The 20,313-nt window shown below is 38.0% G+C and overlaps 1 protein-coding gene across 1 annotated transcript in view; it reads left to right on the top strand.

The window, feature by feature from the left end:
- The first annotated feature begins 714 nt into the window (after nucleotides 1-714).
- Nucleotides 715-20,313, top strand: part of agbl4 (AGBL carboxypeptidase 4) — a 398,795-nt gene continuing 379,196 nt past the window's right edge. The window contains exons 1-2 of the mRNA XM_023821409.2: nucleotides 715-795; nucleotides 3,079-3,201. Coding sequence (XP_023677177.1) covers nucleotides 765-795; nucleotides 3,079-3,201 — 154 coding nt within the window. The 5' untranslated portion in view covers nucleotides 715-764. The remainder of the gene's footprint in view (nucleotides 796-3,078; nucleotides 3,202-20,313) is intronic.

Genomic DNA, 20,313 nt, shown 5'->3' with positions numbered 1-20,313 from the left:
TTTTCTGTTGTTAAAAAGCTTAATGAAGCAGCACTCGCTTCTGTCTGGAACAATCATTAGATTTCGCGGGCTGAGACGCTTTTCGACCGAAGGTAAGAAGACAAATACATTACATACAACACAAGTATTTAGAATATGCATGGATTTTCACCTATATAAATAACACAATGACAACTATAATATGATAAAACTAATCAACTATAGGCCTAATCAAATTCTTTAATTAAAACTGGAATTTCTAAGGTTTTAGTCATGACATCTTGAGCAGCGACATTTGGTATTTATATTTGCAAATACACTGCAAAAATAAGTAGGCCTATTTATCCATTCTTCCAATTTAACTAGCTAAAATAGTATTCTATAAAGTATATGTCGCATTTTGACAAACCTTTGGAATCTGCTGGGCTAAACTTATATATATAACTTTAGTGTGTCTTCATTTCTTTAAAGTTTATTTGTTATAGCAGAGTTGAATATCTCGTTTTTTTTTGTAGCTATGCGCAAAATAAATGAATCACAAAATGAAAACAATATGTAATTAGAATTGTCATTTAAAAAAAAAATACCGAAATATTTTGCATATGTAGAATCGGTGGGAGGATACTGGTATAATTAAGTGACACAATTATTGTTGTAGTGTACCAGCCTGGAGGTCAGAGGCACGCGAACGCACGAACCCCTCCCTCTGTCATTCACGTCGCGTTACCGCAGCAACGCGCAGGCAGCGTCGCGTGCTGCCGTTTGTTGCGGGAGGGCGAAGGAAGATGGAGGATACCATCAGAGACCCCGAAACCGGTGTGTAAACATTAGCAGATGTTACCTTTACGCCCCATTATGGGGCCACTCTGGAAAGTACATACGCATATAGACGACCGATTTGTTATTATCCGGCCCCGTTGTACCTGCCTTGCGTGCAATAGGGATCTCCGCAGACCGGCTAAGTGTTAGCTAGCAATTCCCCGACACTGTCATGATTTGTGTTATGTGCTGCTAGCTGGCTAGCTAGCTGAATACTTTTCCGTCAAAATAACATAAACTGCCTGTTATTTTTTAATGCAGGTAAATAAATATATGTAGGCGAGGTCGCTAGTAAAGCATTTAAGCGTAATAACAGGCTTGCTTTTGTTATTGCTATTCTGTTTGGTTTTTGCTAACCTGCTGGTGACTGAGAAGTCACCTGCTGTAGCAGCTGAAATGAAGCATCTCCTCTCAACTTACTGTGCTCGTCGCATTTTTATGGTGTACTTCTGCATAGATCTGCCCCCCTCACGCAAATAGTCTTTTTATTTTTTGAAGCAGTGAATATCTGATTTTCAGCTTTAAATATTGGTTAAAAAAATCGTCTTTTTATTTATTTGTTTATTCATGAGATTTAAATAATCGAATTAAATATTCCACTCTTCAATTGAAGTAAATGCCCTTCACTTTTAAGAGTGTCCTTTTTTCTCCCAGGAACGGTGACCCTAAATGAACCTTGTTGCTTTAAAAAGTTCCTTCCGGTTTTGACTTCATTGAAAGTGTCTGGGCAGTGAATTGACCTGGAATATCAGAAACTGCTTTTTTGTTTGCCTTGGCTCAGGTTGGATTACAGAGTGCTGCTCTCCCCTTCCATTTCATATGATGAATTTCATTTTCTAATATTATTCTTTCTAATATTAATTTATTTCAGTCTTTTTAAGTGGATGGGAAAGTGATTTCTTCTCTGGCGTGCAGCATAAAGAACAGAGAGGGAACATGTTTAGTGTGGCCAACTTGTTGTGACTGTGGGACCCTCTATCTGTGGCAAGTGGAAGATGTACTGATATTTCCTGACAACACCCACCCGCGAACTGTGCTGGAATCTTCCATTGTGTTTACTATTTTGCAGCGAGGGGTGTTGCCTGTGCACTGGTGTCCCTACAGTATGGCTCTGGTTAACTTATCAAAACAGAGGATGCAGTTAACAGGCAGAAATGATAACTGATCACACAGCATCTTCTTGCAGCTTCTCACACTTCCTTAACTTGAGTATATTTGTCATTATCATGAGAGATATGTCATTTTAAAATTACTTCTTTTATGTGTTCTATTTGAATTTATTAAATTATTGTCATTTCAGATTAACAATGCAACATAGAATTTACAACGTGTGTCCAATATAGCTGTCTACATCAAACACAAAACATTAATTGTGAAATTATGCTGCAGGTTAAAAAAGTATAACTCTGGAAACTTGAGTATAATTCGTAATTCCATTATGCATTCCACATTTTCTGTTAAGGTTAAAAGGTTATAAATAACTAATATGCGGAGTCTGACATGGCCTAATAAATGTTTTTACTATTTCAGATCCTTGACCCACCATTGACCATTAGCTGTTAGTAAAATGAGGGAAATTACCTACTATTCAAAAAGCCAGCATTCAAGAGAAGGGGTGTATACTGTATCTCTTCCTCTGTCAAAATGATTAGCATCTAGATACATGCTCTGCCATATGATACAAAGAATACATTTAAAAGTGTAATGATACTTTACAATTCAATTCAGCAATAATTCTATATTATTCAAGTAAAATACGATACAGTTTGATTCAGTTGTGACTGGATGCAATTTTGATCAATTTAACATGTATTGATGTGTCCTACTTTTGAAGTTAAAACATTTAAAAAAATAAAATATCACTTTATTCTGTGCAGCAAAAAACTACTGAAGTTAATCATAAGGTCTTAATATTAAAAAATTGAGTAATATACTGTAATTTTGACATGATGTGTGTATAGGTTTGTGATGGCTTTATTGGTTTTTAGATGATTTCTGTTTAAATTTGAGTTGGTTTTGGGGTTTTGAATCGATCCAGCAACATCTTCGGCCAGATTTCCGGATTGTTTTTTTGTTACATTCTGTTTAAGAGTCATGCAAACTGACATATTATTGAACTTCGGGTATTCAGATAAATACAGTGTGTTTGGATCTTAGATAAAGCAATGCGATCTAATGCTGACTCCTTGCCTGTGATGCATGAGGATGCACATGTGAAAAAATTATGAAATGCTGATGTATAGTAAACTGCTTGACAGAGTAGAGTTGGGTCTCTTTCAGGTGGTGAAGCAGGAGGAGAAGATGCTTTAGTGGGCAATGTTAACAAGCTGCTGGTGGTCCCTCAAGGTTACATGGGGGCGAAACGGAAGGGGCACCTCATCTTTGACGCCTGCTTTGAGAGCGGTGAGTTAAACATGTCATAAGAAACAAGGCATAATAAAATGAACACACAAATAGAACATACATCTAAAATTCATCTAAAATAAATGAAAGATAAACTGCCTAGGGGCCACTTTAAATATCTGTTATTTCCATCTGTTATTGGCATGGTTCAAAAGTAAGAAGGCGGGGTTTTGGGGCTAAGCAAGCAAAATAAGTTTTTCAACCATGTTGTATTTTGCTGTTATTTGCTGAATATTTTTGTTGACAAGTTAACAATAAGCCATTCATCTTTGAAATTTTATTATACCAATGATCCTGAGTTAAGTTAGGAGCCTAACTTCTCAAGTTTTGCTAAGTTGGCTCTACAAACTTCAACTTAAATTGACCTGTAACAGTTCTACTTGGTGTAGTTTAAAAATTATATGGTAAATATTTGCTTACTTTTTCTGCATATAAAGAAATATTGTGTATCACCTTAAAATAGGGTGAACTTGACTCAGATTTTTTACATTTTTCATGGCTTATCAAACATGTAATTTGTCACAAAACCTGTTATTTCAAAAAGCTAATGGTTGTTCCTCCCAGGTCAGTCCAGCATTTGGAATCGAATTCATACGTAAGCCTGTACTGCCAAATGCACTTCGCTATTATAAGTGACTGTGAAGTATGGCACATCTCTACTAATATTTTTTAAATACTTATAAAAAATAAGGTGCTTCAGATCAGCTGGTACCTCTTCCTGCTATACAGTATTGAACCAGATAAAAGTTTCACAGAAAATGTCTGGCTTATCTTATTTGTTCATACTGGTTACCTACCATATTTCACTCCACAGTATCTGATATTCATAAGTGAGAATGATAATGTTTCTGTCTGTATGAGGATTGATACATACATACCTGAGGCAGCTGCTGTCTTACATTACAGGAATGGCTTCTGTGGCCAGTCATTTCAATGGCAGTTTGTTTAGACCAGCGGTAATACCACAAACAGGGATGTTGGGGATTTTTAGTTAAAGATTAGCTGCCAGCTGTGAGAGACGCGCCTTTGAAAGTCAAATGTCAAACGGATTTCTTTAGGAATGATGCTACCAAGACTATGTGTAGTTATGTTATTTGTGAATGCTTGGTGTCTCACCTCTGATTGGCTAACTATGTCTTAACCCACGTTACGGTTGGCCTATTGGAATGAGAGCTGATCTACATGTCAGTGGGTCATTCTGGTAAAATAATTAATTCAGTCTCATTGTCGTCTGTTGCTCCAATGAGTAACAAATGCCTTAGAATCCATCTTCAAAGCCTTAGGCAACTATTTTGTAATTTGTATTAAATCTTAATTATTAAATATGTGTCAATTAAATGTAAGTGTTATTAAATATAACAGTGAAAGTTGGTGTGATTAAATCTGTATGTTTGGTAAAATGAAGTTTAAGTATAAGTGGAAGGCTCTGTCTTTAATAAACATTCCATCTTGTACTGAAATGATGGGTGACGTACTAGACGAGTCACCAGTCGTAAAACTTCTGCGTTCATCTGTTGTCGACCTCAGCATATTCTGCTAAATGTGGATCTGCAGAGACGATCCAGACATCTTGTTATAGTAATAACAAATTGTTTTTCAGTTTTGGAAATGGTTGTTGTGCAAGTCATTTTTTTGGTTTAAGCGGCATTTAAATTTAAGTGCAAAGAGTAAATATGTTCATGCAATTACATGTTTTTCTGGTAGTACACATTGACACACTACTTTAGCATTTAAGATATGTTTTTTTCACATGTGAATGTGGTCATAGGGCACTGTTTTGTTTTAATAGTAAGAAAAGCTCAGACTCCATATGTACTTTTTATGGGCGAAACCCAAATTGGAGTATTGTGACCATGACTGTGCCCATTAATGGCAATAATTAAAAACTGTGATGCATTATCTAAGTGGCTGCTCTGTTACTTTGTCAATCTCCCTGCTGAAAACTGTAATTAAACAGAGTTAATATTTGACAAATGCTTTGCAAATGTTGTTTGATTAGCACTTTAAAACAGACTGAAATGTAGAGGTAATGAAAGTAAGCCCCCCTTCCACCAACCTCCCCCCCCCCACCAAGAAGGTCAAGTGTTTAGTGGAGAGGGTTTTAGAGCTGGAGTGATAGTGAATCACTGCGGCTCTGAAATGTTCACAATATCATTGCCTGTTCAAGAGACAACCGGGTAGCTTTCATATTCCTGACTGGCAACTGGTTCAGTGTGCAGCAGTAATGAAGCTCACCTTCAGCAACCTAAAGACTGCTGTCATAACACCAAAAGCTTTTGAGCAAAACTCACGTGTTTTGTATGTAATGTACGTTTACGGGGAGAATGTTTCCTTTGTTAGCACAGACACAATTGCTGTAGGTGGGGGGTGGGGGAGGTCCTTGAATCGGTTCTATAAACTGCACAGTATAAGTTTGTTATGATGCTCTTATTTGAATTGCTAACATTTGTTTTGCTTTATGCAAGCTGTATTACCTTTTTGAATCTTTTTTTTGTCTACATATATGATTATATAAAAATACAACAATTAACCTATTACAGATGACAGTCACAAATGTCAGTACACTGTTTTTGTGTCAGTTGCTACAAGTTAATCCAAAATAGTTAGACAATAATTGTATATCCGTGTCTTAAACATATTAATTGCTAAGGATAATAGTAATAGTATTGTAACTAAATGATTTACTAAATCAGAGCTATAAATTAGACTACATAATTTTCGATTTATTGTTTTTAACAATACACTGCAGTGACATTAAGCAGACCAAAATTAAATATCGCTATACTGCAAATCAGAACCTACAGAATATCCCAATATATTTATTTCCAGAATGGTCTACCTTCTAGCAGTTAATGTTCAGATGGCAGGAATGATTATGTAATATGAGAATTGATTGATGTCACTGATGAGCAATGCGTACATACTTTAGCTGTGTCAGAGAGCCCAACTGGAAGGTTGCAGTGATTTGGAACTTTTGGAGTTAGATAGAGTGTCGATAGCTAATAAGGGCCAATGTTAGAGGTTTGGGAAAAGTGGAGTGATGGTAGAGAAAAACATATGTTTAGAGGGATAATATAAATAAATAATCAGGTGATTTTTATATGATATATTTCTCCCAGTTGACATGCTCTGAGGACCTTAGACATTGATTAATGGGCTTTGGGCTCCCAGACTGAGATCAGTTAACATATATGACATTACCCCGATGTCCCTGGTTCCGGAAATTCTCGTGAATGATTTATGGAATTGATATTAATCTCTTTCCAGTAAATGCATTACTGAAGTTGGAAACGGAGGGGAATTGATGTTACCGCGCTAATGTCAAATTAATGTCCTGTTGCTGTTTCAACGGAGCAGCACTGCAGCTACATTTTTAACCACTTATGAGCTGATGGCTCATGGTGTGAATTGCAAGGGGAATATTTCCTTTTTATCATTCTGGTATGATTTCCTGCCCTACTCATGCCCTGCCGATAGTTTTGGGGTTGAAGGCTGTGCCGTAGGGAATCTGCATACCGTAAAGATACATCCGGCTAGCAAATGGGAGCCGAACTGTAGTGACCAACATCATTAGTTGTCTGTTTCTTTGCTCGGCTGTCAGCATATAGTGTAATATGTTCTTCCTTGTCTCTGTCAGTCCATTTGATTAACAGTTATCGCTCATGATTAATTATCGTAAATATCCATGAGATGTACACATCAGTGTGATTGATGTTGCTGCTGACGTTCATCCAGCTAAGCCCAAATCTTTAATCTCCATGAGAAAACGAGTTGCTGACAGTTCATATGACTCCTCCCTGTGTATGAACCACACTTATTTTTCCCCCTTTTTAATTTAATCCCATCGCTCTGCCCTTCTGATGCTGTCATCCTCCAGCTAACCTGTTTAACGACCACTTTGTTTAACGTTCCACTGACAGCATGGCATTCACTTCTGTAGATTCTTAGGAAAAACATTTATCAAAAAGACACAGGTTTATGTTTGTTTTGGTTGTAACAGTCTCTGTGAAGATCCAGTAAAAAGTCCAACAAGGTGATGTCAGAACCCACTGAGGCATGGCAATATCGGGAGCTTCTGAAACAAATGGGATTGAAGGCACAAGTGGAACCACTTGTCATGTCACCACCGTCTTCCTGTTAGCCTTGTCCCTTGACAGTGATGTCTGCTCTTAACATCGGGTAAAATAGCCCAGTGATGTCAGGCCTTTGAAGTGTGCCACTCGCATCATTTCTTGAACACATCCTTATGGTTCGTAATGAAAGAGGAATAAATTATTGTATTTAATTGCATTTTAAATACATTTCAAAGCCATTTGGACTTTTTTAGTGTTGATTGTGGCTAGGGGTTCCTAGCCGTCTGTCTCACTATAGCAAAGATTCCTGTCATTCCAGCTGTGTGATTAATCTTTTAGTCACTGAAGCTATGATATATTTACTATTTTTTTCACCTACTTTGTTTTATGATGGCCCATTTCTTCACTCTTAAATTCCAGATGAAACTTGATTCATTAAATGATATCCTTGAGAAGATTTTCATATGTAAACAAAAAGGTGCAAATTCTTTAAGGAATTAAAGAACATGCATCTAATGCTGTTAGTATTTGTGAAAAGTGGAAGTGAGGCTGTGAGCAGCCACTCTTTAAGCAGAGTACACACAGATGAGGGTTGAGTTTTCCAGTGTGAGCATTTTCACCATTACAGCACAAGTCACAACTCCATTACAACAGCTCTCCTTTCATACCAGTGTGAGTGTTTTCACCATTACAGTACAAGCCACAGTTCCATTACAACAGCTCTCCTTTCATACCAGTGTGAGCATTTTCACCATTACAGCACAAGCCACAGCTCCATTACAACAGCTCTCCTTTCATACCAGTGTGAGCATTTTCACCATTACAGCACAAGCCACAGCTCCATTACAACAGCTCTCCTTTCATACCAGTGTGAGCATTTTCACCATTACAGCACAAGCCACAGCTCCATTACAACAGCTCTCCTTTCATACCATTGTGAGCATTTTCACCATTACAGCACAAGCCACAGCTCCATTACAACAGCTCTCCTTTCATACCAATGCGAACATTTTCACCATTACAGCACAAGCCACAGCTCCATTACAACAGCTCTCCTTTCATACCAATGCGAACATTTTCACCATTACAGCACAAGCCACAGCTCCATTACAACAGCTCTCCTTTCATACCAGTGTGAACGTTTTCACCATTACAGCACAAGCCACAGCTCCATTACAACAGCTCTCCTTTCATACCAGTGCGAGCATTTTCACCATTACAGCACAAGTCACAGCTCCATTACAAATGTGTGAGAATGGTTTCATACCAGTGTTTCTTTGAGAATAATTAACCTTTCAATTTTACTGAAAGAAGGCATGGCTAAAGCGTAGGTTATTCCCAGCTTTCCATTCAGCTATACTTATTTGCACTTCAGGACTTTTAATGCATTGCTGAATGCTTACTGATCATTCTGAAAAACCTTTAGTTTAGCTTTGGTACTGCACTAAAATAGATGTAAATATTATTAGACCCTCAGTAAATGAACTACCCCTTTTCACTTCATCTGGAAGCAGGACAAAATTCCTTTTATGGTCTCACCGATTTCATAAAGGGAGAACATAACTACGAGTTCTAGGCATCATCTGGCGTAACATGATTGGTGATGCTAATTCAAATTTAGGAAAACTAATAAAGTGAATGAATAAATAACATTGTGCTAGTATTAAAAGTTTTATATATAATTCTAAATGCATTTTTGTGCCAAATCATTTAAGCATTTTAAATAGAATGAAAGACTATTATGTATTATTAGTGACAGGTATTTGACAGGTATCTGCATTTTTTATTAGTGTTTGTAAACAGGTATAAAGAGCACTGGTGATGATACTGCCAGTGTTAATGTTTAACATGTATTTGCTTAATGGTTTTGGTTGTAATATATAGCCTACACATGAATACAGTTTATTTATTGTAGGGTTTAAATTAAGGGAATCATATTTCCGACTTGATTCCAGAAAAGATGCTGTCAAAATAACAACAATGTATTCCCCAGACTGACCCGTCGCCCCTCCCCCCATCTAATTGTTACTCCTCCAACACCCCCAACCTCAAAAATTTCTAGAATTACTGGAATTAGTGGTAAGCTAGAAAATTAGTAAAATAACTGGAAATGTGAAGGCTAATAAATGTGTTGTGACATGTATCTCTGAAACTATGCCTATTCATTTAGGGGTCGATTCTTAACTTTTGAGTTAAGTATATTCTCCTGAAAATTGAGTTAAGTGTATTTTCTGAAAATTGGAATGATTGTATTTTATGGTTTAAACATTTTGTCAGGACTATACCATATTTAGCTATGAGGAATGCATGTTTGCAAAGCTGATGAACTACAACGGGCAAAAATCAACATTTTAGGAAATAATATTGTGGGCCAGGCCAGACCCAGGCCTCAGCAGCAGGGACGAGACGAGACAAGGCGGTTTAAAACAAGACAGTTCTTTTGTCGTAGCCCTTACAAGGACTAAGCAAAGACTGCACCGATACCGATATTCGGATCGGTATCGGCGCCGATCCAGACCTATTTGACGGATCGGGAATCGGCCATGCGTGACCGATCCACGCCCTATACTTACTTATTTAGTTTTTGGCAATCAATCGCACGACAGCTCTTTCCCATTTTACATGTGTGTTTTTGCGGAATTCAAATCGAACGCTATCACTGCCCCTAAGTCTTTTTTGCTACTCAGTGGGTGTGAGTACAGTGACTTATGCCTGCTGTGAGGTCATGCGCATACCCTTCGCAGTACGAGGAGCGTACGTGACGATCTGGGAGTATTTTAGGCTTTTAACAGAAACCGGAAGCACAGCGTTTTGCAATCTATGTAAAATAAGGTTTTGAGGTGGGAATAGCGTTTAATGGAAAATCCCAACTGCGAGACAAAACAAAGCAATGGATGATTTGGGAGTCGCTAACTTAATTGGACTGTTTTGCGAACTCGTTGCTTGAGATACAAGAGGGGCTGCCATCGCAACAAAAGTGTAACTGCGCTGATGCCAATGGGAGAAAAACTGTTAAAATTTTAAGCATTCGCCACTTGTGTATATTTGCTTTGAAGATATTCATATTGAACTGCAAATGCCTCAAAAACGCTTAAAACAAATGAGGTGGAACAGTACGTTATGTATGTTTGTAGTAGCCTAATTACATATTTTTTGTCATACATTTTTTCCATCTGTATTTACTAGCTTAAAAAAAATAATATGTAAAGTATAACAAAGTAAAAAGAGCTCTTGTATCGGAATCTGTATCGGTATCGGCAGTTGTGTATCGAAATCGGATCGGAACTGAAAAAACGTGGATCGCCCATCTCTAACTGCAACCACTACTCTGACCAGCGCATCAGGGAAACACAGGGTGGTTTGAGGTTGGATGGTAATGCAAACACACAGTGGGTTGTTAGTCAAACAGCATCTAAAGTTACGCGTGGATCGGACTGGAGTCACAAATAACACAAGCATTGGCACAAATGACAAACTGCGAACACAACAAGTATTTACAGTAACACAAACAAAGGGCTATTCATATATTCACGCATACCTACACATCTACCAAATTAAGTGTAGAATGGTTACCAATTAGGCGAGTGTCCTGGTGAAGTAGTTCCATTGGGAATTCCTGACCTAGTGCAGGGCTGTTCAAATCACATTCCTAGTGGGCCAAGGACTGCTGATTTTCCAACCTCCCTTTACCTGTCAGTCAGGTGTGAAGCCTCTAGCCAATCGGAATGAGTAATTATTAAACTACCTGGGAGAACTGAGAACAAGGCCTGCATTTGGAATGGAGGTCCAGATTTGAAGAACCCTGATCTAGTGTATGTGGCGTATGTCTGAAGTTTATGTATGTATGTGTACAAAAATATGGGAGGAATTGGAATTCGGGAAGCATACCATGCATTCAGCGTTGGTCAGCTGAAGTACATCAGGATGAGGGCATCTGTCTGTTCCACTCTCTCAGGGGTGCAAGTACATTCACTGCAGCTTAAGATTGGGAGGATGCACTACTTTGAACCTTTGATCCTGTATTTTACTTATTTTAATTGAAATAATTACTTTTTAATGGACTGCTCGTTTAGCCTAATTTATTTAATTGCTAGGCGTGTTGAAAAGGTATATGTCACTTGAATTCTGTGTAATGGTATATATGTAATACTTATGTATATATTTATATATTTCTATATAGGCCTACTATTGTGTTATGTAATTCTTATGTAATTATATGAATTATTCACATTTGTTTGTAAATGTATGGTACATGTTAGGAAGTTTAATTTTGTTTGGCTTTCTGAAAACTGCAGTATTGCATTTGACCATGTAGAGATGAGTGACTAATACATATGCAGCCCTAATACATATTACTGCATTCCCTGGACGGCACTGTCACCGCCCTCCCCTATCTAATCACTACTCCTCCCAGACCCCCCAAGCTCTAATCTCTAGCCCTCCTACAGTAGTCTTGCATTGCTTCTATTTTTTTATACTGTTATACCGTCCATATGGGAGGGGGCAGGGGTTTGCCCATGATAAATTAATCAAAATTTTACGGTAATACCGCCCCAGTCAACCCTACACACTATACCCATGTCTCCAAATGAACATGACATGATTAATTAAATACCCCCATGATAAATTTTGCCAAGTTGCCCACGCTACATTTTGCCAACCAGCTGCCAGATTGCAACCAATAAATTTTGCCGAGCAGAGAGGTTGGCAATGAAAAAACAATATGAACTTCTTTATAGAATATTCAGAAAATCGTTTTGTGGCCCTAAAAGAATGATCCATATTTTCATATTCGCTTAGTTTACAGGACAGCTTCTGCAACCTGCCTTTCTGTCCAGTGCTGCTGCTTCAATTTTGGGGCGATTTTGTCTCAGGTGTACATTTTCATCTATATAATGTTCTTGTGAAGTAGTGATAAGATCCATCAAAGATCACGCAGGGTGAATACTGGCTAAGTGGAACAGAGGGTAAACTGGTACACCTGTATGTTTGATAATCTATCTCTTTATGCCTTGGTGGTGTTCTGTATTAAATTAAGCTCAGTTTTTCAGCTTTTAATATAACATTTATGTTGTATTATTTATAATTATGATCATATTTTTAAAGTGTGAGGAAGTAAAATTTCTAAAACTGTCCCATTATCCACCATAGAGTAAATCGAGTAATAAGATCAAATAGAGTTATGCTGAGTCACCCTTCCCATTGCTGTCACTGAGCAGTGTTGCCTCATTTTGTTTTTGCTGTTTTTCTCAAAATTTGATGATACCATGTCTGGAAAAGACCTGGCAAATAATGTTTGAGTTATGCTGACAAGATCAAGTGTCTGAGGCTGCCCTTCTCTTTTTGATCAGGTCCTTATATTCATCCAGTGTCTGTGGTGGCAGCAGCAGACTGGTCCCAATATCATGTGTATTCCCCGTCCGTGGAATACTACATCACCATCGTCATTATTATCATCATCATCATGATTATCATCATCATCGTTATTATTATTATTATTATTATTATTATTAGGAAGAATAATGAATTCAGCTCTATTGGTTTGTTTCATTACTGTAGGACAGAAGTCGTCTGCTGTCACAACTCAGTTGCTCCCTAAATTAATTTCTTTGTAAAAGTATCTCTCGGTGTAATAAAGGTTGGAGACCTGCCCTCTGACTTCTTTTGGTTGCTTCGTTAATCTTACATTCTTTGATATTTGCTCAATATTTTAATTGCCATTAGGAATGACTGGTGTTAGTGACTCAGGCTCTGCTGCCTTAGCCCTGCCCCCTGGCACATGAACTCTTCAGGCCTAGAGGTCTTTTTCAGCTGAGCCCTGTACAGTTTGCACTTCCCCCATTACCGAGTGACATGGACAGGCGAGCATGGCTTGTCACTATAGCAGTGAGACAGCTGAGGGGCCGTATAATTATGATAAATACATTCATTTTAAGGCTAGTAAAAAGCATCAGGGAATCTTACAGGATGGAAAATACACTGTAATTTAGTGGATGGCTACTGCAAGTACAGGCATAAAATGGTCAAAAGTCTGCGTGAATGGTATATCATTAATAGGTGGGTTCGTCTAAACACAGCACTCCATGATATTCTGAATTTACTGTCTAATTCAATGACTAAAATTAAAGATGTGTTAATGTACTGCATTACTTGCTGACGGGAGGCTGCCATGATATCGGGCATGATGTTAAGAGATTAAACAGATTTCAGTCAAATTCAGAATTCTGTGACTTCGAAGAGATCAAGATGCATCTTTCATTGCCCCTTTAGGTCAAGGGTTATGATCTTGGTCTTTGAGCATATACAGGATAGACACTGTATGAAATGGTCATGATCGGAAATGCATGGTACATTAGAAAATAGGGTTAACAGCCAGAGTGTGAGATGTGACTTAATGCTATAGTCACCCCTTCATATTCGCAAGGGTTATGAATGTAACATCTACACAAATGTGAAAATTCAAGAATAATAAGCATTCCTAGCCTTGACCTATAACGGTGTGCTAGCCTGAACAATAACATAAAAATTCTGTTTATTATTACCCATATTTCTATATGAACAGTAATGTATACTTTGCATGTCAAATTACTTATGGCTCTATTTTGATGATCTAACACAAAAGATTTATGGTCGTGTCCAAATCCATTCCGCTATATTGACAGCGGAAAAACCAGACTTTGCACCAGCGCTAGGCGCAAAAAGGTTGTCCTAACTCTCTTAATTATTCAGAGGCGTGTTCTGGGCATCCCAGGCAATGAACCAATGGGAATGGGTCGTCACCTCACCTGTAGAAGGCAGCGACGCATGATCTGTGGCGAATTGCTATTACAATGGCGTGTTTGCCCGGCAAGCCGGATTGCTTTTTGACTGAGGAAATGGACATGCTCATGCGCGAGGTGAAAATGCATGAGCACATCACCGAATGCAAGAGTCACTGTTACACCTAAGCCTTTTGAGGTGAAGCAGGCGTGGGATGAGGTAGCAGTGAGTGTGTCCTGGTTTTCTGGCATCACCAGATCATCCACGCAGTGCTGAAAGTGCTGTAACGACGGGGAAAGCAGAAGCTCGCTGCTGAGCGAGAGCACAGGCGAACATTCAGAAATTTTAATAGTGCTTTGAACAGTGAACTGTGCATAATGTACAATATAGAGATCTATAGCAGTACCAGATTTGAAATGTGTGCGTTGTCCCCGATAGTCCACTGGTCTAAGCAGAGTTCACTAGATGTGTCTTATCTTTTATAGTTTTAGAGTTTAGTTGACGGCTGTGTGTTAGGGACAGCAGCAATGCTGTTACTGCATGTACTTGTAATAGCATTGATGAATCTCTGACACTCTCTGCCATATTTAATCTTTTGGCATCCCAGTAACACTCCCCCTCATCATGCGCCATGTAGTGGAAGAGCCAATGAAGTTGACCAAAGCAGTGCCTATATGTAATTTTATGTTCATTGTATATTTATTTTTCGTTCAGAATCATCTTAGCTTTTAGTGTCTTCAAAATATAAGCTATACAGACATTCAGTTTAAAAATAGAAATTGTTCATCATATAGATGCCAAAGATAATTTTAAAAATATTTAATTTCTTTTTAGGCAGGTTTCATCATTCACTCTATTCACCAACGGTGATTCCATCAGCTATACATCAGGTTTCTTTGTGTATGCAGATTTTGATCACATTGTGGGGACCATGTAATATAAACATAATCCACACACACATACAAACACGCTCACACACCGTGACCTGTACACATTTCTTTGTAAGGACCGTCCATTCATTTTTATGGGCAAAACCCTATACCCAGCAATGACAATCTTAGCCTTTACCCAGCCCTAACCTTAACCATCTGGAGTCACAGATTTTTATAAAATTGAGTTTCCCTTGTGGGGACCGGAAAAATATCTCTATGTTTAATAAAAGTGTCCAACTTTAAACTGCAAGAATCACCGCCATAGCACTGATGTCCTTTTTTACTTAGTTTATCCACAATATCTCCTTTCAAAATATGTTGTGGCTGTTGAGCTGTCCCTTCTTCACCGCCACTTCAGTGCTTATCGCTTCCAAAACATCATATCTGACATGCCCCGCTAACTGAATTTAGCTGAATTTAATAAACATAACCATACTCTGAATTTATGAAGGTTCGTAACTTTTGGGCGTCACAGTATGCCTCTCATTAATATTTTGGGCATAATTAAACATCCATGTAGTACTGAAAAGACAGCATCTGGGCAAATGTTTACGTCTGTCATCTAATGCCTTGGGGTTATTATGAATTCGCCATATAATCGTGATTATACCGTGATGTGATATTGTGCAGCCCTTAATTACTAATACTGTATATAGTATGACATATCCACACTGATATAAAATGCAATGTCTGTTATGTTGAATTGTACCACTTCCTCAAGTCATGTCCTTTTGACAAACTACAATCTACAGGTTACATACAGTCTGCACCTTTAGACCTCCATTTGGCAAATACTGACTGCACAGCAATGTCTGGAACCTCTTGACATAATTAAAATCTCCCTGACAGTTCCTTAGATTTAGTGATATGAAGAGCAGTGTGTAAATCACTTAAATTTAACATGATTGAAAATTGTAAGTTGAACAGTCATCACCTTTCACTCTTGCTTTCAAAAGTTTGTAGTAACAGCAGTGATTTATCTGTTTCATCCATCAATTATCGGGAGGGTTGGGAGGGTTGGGGGGGTTGGGGGGCTGTCCCAAATTGCACGGGACACAATGAGCAAAGCAAAGGCTCTGCAGGACAGAAAACCAATGTGCCATGACGAGAACATACAAACTGCACCTGGACATGTTATACTGTGCTGTTGTATCAGACACCAGGCCCAGAATGTTTTGCTGCTAATTTCTGTAACATTTACTTATTTACACATATTAGCACTCTTACACCTGCCAGCCACCTACTCTTTTTTCAGAAAGTTCAGTTCACTCTTATATACAACCCATACTGCATTAGCCAGTGAAATAATCCATTGTCAGAATCACAGAAATGACCTTTGAAAAAAGCATGGCTGTACCTACTGAAGTGGTTCAGGGTAACTTCAGTATCTCTTTGTCCCTGCTCAGTGTTGCACTGCGCTTCAAGAGAACAACAGTTATGCTACTGCCAAAAACATCAAAGGTGTCCACACTACCCTTGAACACCTGAACAGGAGGAACACCTATGCCAGGATGTTATTTGTTGACTTTAGTTCACCCTTTACCTCTATTCTTCCTGAAAAGCTGATGGGAAAACTCAGGTCAGTGGGCCTAAGTAATTCCTTCTGCATTCATGTCCCGGACAAGAATCCTCTAAGTGGTACATATTGAGAATAAAACCTTATCCCCTCTGATTCTCAACATGGGGACTCCCCAGGGCTGCTACCTGAGCCCATGGCTGAACTTCCTCTTCACCCATGACTGTGTGGCTAAATTCAGAAGCAAATGCATCATCAAGTTTGCTGATGATGCTACAGTAATTGGTATCATCATCAATAATGATGAATCTGCCACAGAACGGAACAGGAAGGCCATACAGGGGGTTGAGAGGTTGGCTCAGATTATCACTGGGACTGACCTGCTGTTCCTCCTCGACCAAATATACCTCGTCCAACAAGCACAAAGTATATTACAGGACTCCAACCATGCTGGCCATGACATCTTTTCACCCCTGGAGGTTTCACGGCACACTTCCTCCAAGCCTTCCGCATCATCACCAGCTAAATTTGGACCACCACAATACTTTTTCCATGGCACTGTAGTAAGTTTATTGCCTGTTGTTTGTTTGTTTGTATACTTTTGGTTGTCCTTCAGACTGGTTGTGACTGAACAAATATTTCAATGTATATGCTGCACATGCTGAATGAGGCATCCAAAATTTTGAGTCTTGAATATTGCATGAAGCAGAAATGAACAGTTGCCAGTTTGTTACAGCTCTGTGTGCATTCCACTGTAATGGGAAAGCATCGAGAACCAGGTTTTTTGTGAGTCGTGATTCGCTTCGGCACAGTGGGCAGGGGAAAAATGACATCAGGTCTGTGAGTATGATTATCAGATCCAAGTGATCATCAAGTAATTAGACCCGCTACAGAAGCATCCTCAAGTATATTTGAGGTCGACAAAAATAACTATTTTGAAAACTTCCCCCATTATTAAGGAGAAAAAGAAAAACTTGAGAGTTAGAAGTTTTTTCTCTGCTTAAGTATACAATCCCTGTAGAATGTTTAGAAATTTCTCTTAAATAAAAATCAGATATTGCTGACTTGTGTGAAATGGCAAAATACAGAGTTGATTAAAAATACATTTTGTGGGTGATTTTATTCTTCTGTGGTGTGACCTACTGTTCTAGTTAAATATATATTTAATGATATACAAGCAACATTCTGCATTTAAAGATACTGTTTATTATGGATTCTTCATTTAACACTAGCGGTATTTCTATTATATTCTCTAGATAGTATTGCATACTTATCAACCATTTACACAGCTAATGTGAATGTAAAAAAATTGGATAACACTACTTGAGACACAAATACTTAGTAGTAAATCAGTTACTACTGAAGTACAAGTAATGAACAAATACATAGTAGCTACTTAAGATTAAGTTGTGTCATAATTCATTAATGATGAACAAACATGGCATCAGTGTTTCACTTGTGTTATTCATTACTTGTTCTTTCAATAGTTGCTTTATATTTTCTTCAGTAGTTCACTAAGATTTACAGAATTAACAGATATAGTAACAAATATAGCAACTGCTTGGGATAAATGATGCATCACAATTCATTAATGATGAACAAACATGACAAAAGTTTGTAACACTTAGTTTGTGGTTAATTAATACATACATAGTAGCATAATACTACATTATTTATGTCCCATCATGCAAAGTAATACCAAAATCTGTTATTTTCCTGGGCATTCTGTAGCTTATTCTGCAGTTGTGGCTGTCTTGTAATTGGATGCAGACTGAATGCTGCCCTTTACTGTTTGGTAATGGGCTCACCTGATTGTATGTTCAACCCATACTTTATGACACTAAAGGCAACTCATGGTATTTATATGTTATGTAACTTAATGATAGTTCTACGTAACCCTGCAGATCAGACTAGTAAGAGGAAAAAAGCATACACGGCAGCCGTTTCTGCTGCCATTATTACTATTATTATTATTTTTATTAATATCCTTTCCAGATCTACAGCCAGGGAAATGTCAAGGATATGCTGGAGTGCTCTTGTTTTAGAGAATGCAAAATTTCTACTCAAGGTTAATAGAATTTAGGAAGAAATAATAGAACAAATGTATTTTTTAACTGATTATACAGTACAGGGTGTGGATTTGCATATTTAAAAAATGTTATTATTAGAATTAGCAATATTTTTCCAATATGTGGATTGGTTCATTGTTAAAAGTATTTAACTGTTATCTGGATTAACTAGAGCTATGTCTCTTTAGGTGCTTGTGTACATGGATGGTGCCCAGTGAGGCATCCAGGGAAAATGTGATGTAACAGGCTGCTGTTCACACTGTTGCCAACTGACATTACTCAGCAAAGAATGCAAGTTACCTTGTGAAATATGCCGTATAACAGGGGCCTAATTGATGGAATACAGTGTTTCCTCACAGATGGAAATAATGGCTTTTCTGCCACTGATATACAACACAACCTTGGCTTGAACATCAGCCAGATAAGCCAATAATCCCTTGGTAAAGGCTTTTCTCACATTTGGCCACCTTGGGAGTCAGTGTACTGTAGTGTGATAGACAGCAAATGTCAAAACAGTAAGATGTTCTCAAATAGAATTTTGTTTATTCCTTGAGTTGGCCCCTTGTAAAAGCTATTAATTCATAAGCTCAACATGATTAGGAAGTTTTTCAAAGTCATCATGGCTGAACTTGATAATCATTGGCATGTTGCCTTTTACCACTCATTTATATTTTTTCCTACATCAGTTAAAATTATTTTAGTATGTAAATTAAATTTACAATTTTTTCAAAATACTATTTTTTAATTAGTATTATATGTAGTTTATACATATTTACATAAAGATCTGAAAGACAATTAACAAGAAAAAAGTTAAGATGATACTAGCAATATATGCATATTTGTCAGAGGGATGCATAGTTTTATACAATTAGATAAATGGTCTACAGCATTTAGTGAAACCAACTGAACCAAATATTAAACATGCTTTAGATATATTAATAAAAAGTTAATTTTAAAGCAAATTTGATACACTTATTAAATTGCTGTGTAGTAGATCAAGCAAAAGCTCCCACAACCGTAAGCTCCAAAGTCTGGCTGCTTATACAGTAGCTGCTGCAGTTCATTGCCTGCTTTTCCTGTTGTTCCCTTTTTGCGTTTGGCGCTACAGTAGACTTCAAGTAGTAAAGGCAGCATATTAGTACTTGGTGCAGGTAATCTAAGGCAGTATATTATTGAGCTGACACTCTGTTTGACTGGAAAGGGACCAAGGTAGCTAGTTTTGAATTTCTAAGAGGTAATTTAAGGTTTTTCGTGGCCAACCTCAGCAGCTACCCAAGCTAGTAGCATGGGGTCACTCATCTCCTGTGTGGTACTTCAGTGAGATGTTAACTTAGTTGAATGTGCCTGTGTATCCTCATTTAGAGTCTTTCTTTTTCCAAACCAGTCATCAACAGAAGGGATGTTGGTACATGGCAGATTGAGCAGAAACAGGGGGGTTGGTACCCCAAGACATGCGGGGAAAACGGGTAAACATGTTGTTGAGCTAACAAGGAAGTTATAGGTATATTTGCTAAATAATTGACCCTGTCTGACTGCTTGTCAAAAATGTATATATGTAGACAATGGGCAAGTTTCTGAAATACCCATTTAGTGTGGCTGATGTACTGGGGATACCACCTTGAGGAAAGGCTGATTGTGGATCCCAAGTATGCACAAAATACTCTCTGAGTCCAGCAGGTGGGACTTGGGCTTCCACTCTGTCACTATGTCCTCTGGGATCCCACAGGAGTGAAACACCTGATGGATGAGGAGTTGGGAAACTA

Source organism: Paramormyrops kingsleyae, chromosome 15 (genome assembly GCF_048594095.1).
Source record: "Paramormyrops kingsleyae isolate MSU_618 chromosome 15, PKINGS_0.4, whole genome shotgun sequence".
NCBI lineage: Eukaryota > Metazoa > Chordata > Actinopteri > Osteoglossiformes > Mormyridae > Paramormyrops > Paramormyrops kingsleyae.
This window is presented reverse-complemented; position numbering and strand designations above follow the sequence as displayed.